This window comes from Vollenhovia emeryi, unplaced genomic scaffold (genome assembly GCF_000949405.1).
Source record: "Vollenhovia emeryi isolate VEMERY1.0 unplaced genomic scaffold, V.emery_V1.0 DF941457.1, whole genome shotgun sequence".
In the NCBI taxonomy this organism is placed as follows: domain Eukaryota; kingdom Metazoa; phylum Arthropoda; class Insecta; order Hymenoptera; family Formicidae; genus Vollenhovia; species Vollenhovia emeryi.
Window position 1 is genome coordinate 1 of NW_011964909.1, and position 5,199 is coordinate 5,199.

Consider the following 5,199-nt stretch of genomic DNA (forward strand, 5'->3'; position numbering starts at 1 on the left):
TGTTCCATTTGATAGCTATGAAAATACAGATGTGTGGATACTATACGTGTTCTTATATTAGATTTTTACATAAATCAATAAAGTTTGTATATGTGAGTACGAGAGAGAGAGAGAGAGAGAGAGTGGTGTGGCGGGTGAGAGAGACTAAAGGTAGACGGGGGAGTGTGTGCCTGTGCGCGAACGTGTGCACGTTTGCGCGTGCGTGTGTGTGTGTGGGTGTGTGTTTTCAGAATAAAAACGACTAATGACTTCAAATATAAATATTACAGTGGGTTAAGGCCATGAGGGTCAAAGTAAATAAATTGAAATAAATTCGCTAAAACAATATATTTAATCGCATCGCATGAAAGAATAAAAACGGCGATATCTTTAATAACATGTTTATAACCAGAATAAATCAGACCATTATTTCCTCTCATTCTCACATTTATACCTAATTTTTTTTAGTTAACATATCGCAACGTTTTTTCTTACCGTTTTATTCGGCCGTTTTACGATTCTAAGATGTCTAAACATCAGCGTTCATCTCTTCTGCCACTTTATATTTTTAATTTTAATTGTATAGCTTACCTTATTGTAATTTTGTTAATTGGACTGATTAACATGTATTAAAATGTATAACTATAATACGTTTTATATGTTTTTCTTTCTTTAATTATTTTAACTCATTATAACATATATTACTTCGTACTAGATATACTAGATCTTTTTATCTTTTACGCCGAAGATGTTCAAAGAAACTGTTCTAAACGTTTGTCTATTGTCTATTCCTATTTTAAGTATCTTATTTTAAAGATTTCTATTGTTTTATGCGATGTCAAATATATTGTTTATAGCAAACACAATTTAATGTATTTACTTTGAATCTCTTGGCCTTGACTTCCTGTAATTTTTCGAGATATTTAAGATTCTTATTTTACCTGGCGATTTTAAACAAAGCGCAAATGTGCGAAATGTATATTAGATGCACTGTTACAATAGTTACTATTGCACTGCATCCAACATAAAAAGTTAAGAACATATGCGTCAAAATAGCGAAAAAGTATGTTTCTTCGTCGACAAAGTATTCCAGAGTAATTATCATTTGTAGCGAACGTGATTCATTCATTGGTATAAACACATCAAGTACACGGGGAAAACAATTTATTATAACATATCCCAACGAAGTGCTCGTACTCGTAACTGAAGCAAATAAATCATGATATAGTCAACATGTAGTGGACGTAGTATGAAAAGTAATATATTTTATATTTTACTAAAAAAGTATAAGAAATACAGAGAAAAAATACAACAGATATTAGATTAATACTATTGACATCAATCTATTTTACATAACTTTTTAAAACATTCGAATATAAATGATATGAATATAAAGTGTAATGCTTATAAACTAAATTAACATTCACATAAAAATAATATACTAGGAAAAGGACTTGATTGATACGATTGACATTTGATTTTGTTTCTTACGAAAAACACAGATTATATAGAAGTTTGTTCCGTTTGCATATTTTCGTAAAACTTCCAATTCTGCCTGAGCTTTTAACATATTCCAATCGTATTGAATTCTATCGAAGATATATTTGATCTATGATCACAAATAAATTATTTTATTCTGTAAGTTTTTAGGGGAATTATGTGTCCTATGGGATACTTTTTATATTTTCACGTAATTGTAATGTTTTTTTAATAATATTTAATTCAATATTTTTTAATTTATTAAATAATTATTGTATGTCATACGATGTTAAGTAAAATTGGAAATAGAAAAACTAAAATCGATAAAAAATATTATTTTAACAAAAAATCTTATATGAGCAGAATTTCAAATACTATAAAACCAAGTGAACACTTACGTTATCGTTGAGTAGCAGACATGTGTTATACGTCAGAATAGATACACAAGTCATAATAATATATGACAACATTTTAATAATACACACGATGCTGTACTGTTTTATAAACAATGGAATGCACTGAAAGCAGTAACCTTATTGAAAGATTATAGCAAAAATGTAAACAAACATTAATTTAAATAAAACTGTATTTATTTAATATTATAGAGACTTGTCAATTGTTATATCACAACGATTTGGCATAAACAGTTATTTAAATAAGTAAAATACATATGGAATAAGAAATTGAATACCTGACATATTAGGAAAGATATGAATAACGTTTGATAAAACATTATTTGTACTTTCTTGAAAGTTGAAATGTCATCAGGCCACAGACCGAGACACGACATAAGAATTCTATTCAGCATATAATATCGTTCTCCACCCAAGTCCATCTTCCACGAAAGCTGAAATGCGTATGTCAGGCCTAACGCTGCAAACCTGTGTTTCCCCCTCCATGTATCGAATTTAGGTAGACGATAAATTTTTCTTTTTTAGTCTCATAAGATAATTGTGAAGATGACGTTCAGTTTGCCGTGGGATTAATAGCAGATGTAAAAAATGCATAAAACACCGGCAAGGGGGAAATAGGTGTGTGTAGTAAATAAAGAGAATAAATTTCTTCGATTTTCTCCCGCCTCAACTATAAAACGAATAAGTCAATAGAAATGGCATTACCAAAATTAGTAAAATACATCGTATACTTTTTCCTTAAAAATAGATGTCTTTTTATATCAAACACTATAAGTTTTACGGGTAACTTTACGGGTAACTATCACCATTTTATATCATTATACCTAACCATCACTTTATTATGATACGCATCGACTTCCTTCTACGTACAATAGCAACACTTTTCACATTTTGTGTCTATTAATGAATTTAAAAATCTGAATTAAAAAATTTGGATATGACAGTGCAGTAATGCAACCAATGTTTTGCAGAAGTGTGGAAAATTCAGATTATAACATGTGTCATTGTTCATGTATAAGGAGAAGGTACGTATTGATTACCTCTCCATTTCTTATTACCCTTTCAATGTGTGTTCAACAATGCACCGTTCCATTACTTCTACAATCGGTAGACGTTGCTCTTTATTATTCCTGTTAACGCGATGATTGTTGTGTAACGATTCGTCTAATTAGGAGAACTTCATCCTTCAGCTGAAAGAAATATCGATGCGCGTGGGGAATAGTGTCAAAGGCGCTTACAGAGTACAGCGGAAGTATGAAACTGTGCGTGACGCACGTAGATGTGTAGCGTACTCACGTGCGTACATATGTATATCTGTCACTTATGGCTGCGTAATTCATGTGTAAATTCGCACCCGAACGCCGCGCAGTGACACAGCGTGTCCCTATACTCAAAGAAGTATACAGGGTGAGTCACAACATTTGAAAGCTCTCTGGTTCCGCAAGTTCGCTCGAAAAGAAGTCGACGAAACTTTTGATACGACTTATATTTGTCGGTTTACAGTTTTTTGGATTAATTTTTTATGCCCGAATGCGCTTTCCAAAAATGTTAGTCAAGCTTGCGCTCTCTATAGGAGATGTAAGGTTTGGTTAGAGTGACCCAGATTGGGCCCTATTTCTCAGGAAGTAGTTTTTCCTCTTCTGAAATATCCTCTTCTCACGCGGACGCCTTGTTGAGTTTTCCTCAAGGATTGCTAGTGAGCCTTTATTTGCGCTCAGGCTATTGAAGTGTTGAATCATGAAGGCGACATTAAGTTTTATGTATTATATATTTAGTGCTTTATCATATTATGTTATATTGAAGAAATATAAAAGTAAATTATATTAAATATGTGCACCGAAAAAGGGAAATTATATTAGAAAGATATGTTTAATTGATATTATTGTTAATGATGGAAAAGGAAGATAAAAAATAATCCAAAAATATGTCTTAATCTATGACACAATAGCAATAATTTAAAAAATGCATTGTATTATTATTTAGTTCGATTTAATTTATTAATGAATATGTGGGATAGTACATGTAAAATGTACTGTACATATGCTAGACCTACGACTCGGATACCTACAACGTAATTATTACTTCTTTTCGCTTTCGGTGTGTGTTCCCATGGATTGAAGAACCATAACATAGGATATGCACATACTTAGAAGCTATAAATATTATGACTAATAAATATTTACAATCTCTTTCTGTCATTGAATTTATCAAAATTAAATTAGCGGTAATATTCCTTACCGTAGCAAAACCTTCTAACGACGCGTCAAATAAAACTCCAATTGTTAAAACACTGTGTTTGTTACTTCTTTGTATTATGAGTGGTATTAACTTTTGCATACATAATGGCGCAGCGTACCAATGTGCATTATATCTATTACATACACAAATATACATATACAGCAATTAGTACAAATTAATATATTCGATTAAATGATATTATTAAATAATCAAATGGGTTTACTTACGTCGCTTGAGACATGGCAGTGCTGCTATCTATAATGTTCTGACCAACATAATTTCCCAGGAAAATCCAATATAATTGTATCAATATCACTACACTGTTTATAAATACGTCCAATTTTTCCCAGGATGTTACTGCATTAATTACCTTGAATCGAACATTATTTATTAATTTTATAACTTTTCTGTAGTTTTATATTTGGAAGTCATAATAATAATTAACTTTTATTCGCACAGACGATATAATATTCTGTTCTTTTGCATTTACGCTTACATTGCAGAAACTGAGACTCGAGTAAGCCACAGAACATACTAATAACACGATATAGAACATCGAAAAACTGTTCGTTAGAATATTGGCTGAACTTTAACAACGAAATATTTATTAATTTTCATTCATAACAATAATATTTGGCCTTTGCGCTCAGCCTTTTTTGCAAGGATTTTTAGACATATTTACTTTAAAAAATGGCAATTTATTAAATTCTGCTGTTTTTAGTGTTGACGATTTGATAACTGGTATATGAACACAAATACATATTTGTAATATATCGCGACATTAATTTTGTCTTGTCCAGGCAAAGTAGGTTATGAGTGCAAAGGAATAATATAATATAATTTAATACTAACTCTATAGCTCGACGATGAATATATACAGCATGAATTAAATTGTCGTAAAGCATTGACTGTTTAATGTCCGTTGGCATTAATTGTACATTTTTGTTAATCGTACATGTATGTTCCATTTGATAGCTATGAAAATACAGATGTGTGGATACTATACGTGTTCTTATATTAGATTTTTACATAAATCAATGAAGTTTGTATGTGTGAGTATGAGTGAGAGAGAGAGAGAGGGAGGGTGGGA

General features: G+C 31.0%; 1 protein-coding gene across 1 annotated transcript; it reads right to left on the minus strand.

The window, feature by feature from the left end:
- Positions 1 to 3,843: 3,843 nt before the first annotated feature.
- On the minus strand, positions 3,844 to 5,110 carry LOC105570975 (odorant receptor 85b-like). The gene is made up of 5 exons (XM_012028435.1): positions 4,962 to 5,110; positions 4,606 to 4,696; positions 4,337 to 4,479; positions 4,110 to 4,242; positions 3,844 to 4,024 (listed from the first exon to the last, which is right to left on the minus strand). Exons 1-5 carry the CDS (start codon positions 5,075 to 5,077, stop codon positions 3,950 to 3,952), a joined length of 558 nt encoding a protein of 185 aa, XP_011883825.1. The 5' UTR covers positions 5,078 to 5,110; the 3' UTR covers positions 3,844 to 3,949.
- Positions 5,111 to 5,199: the final 89 nt, after the last annotated feature.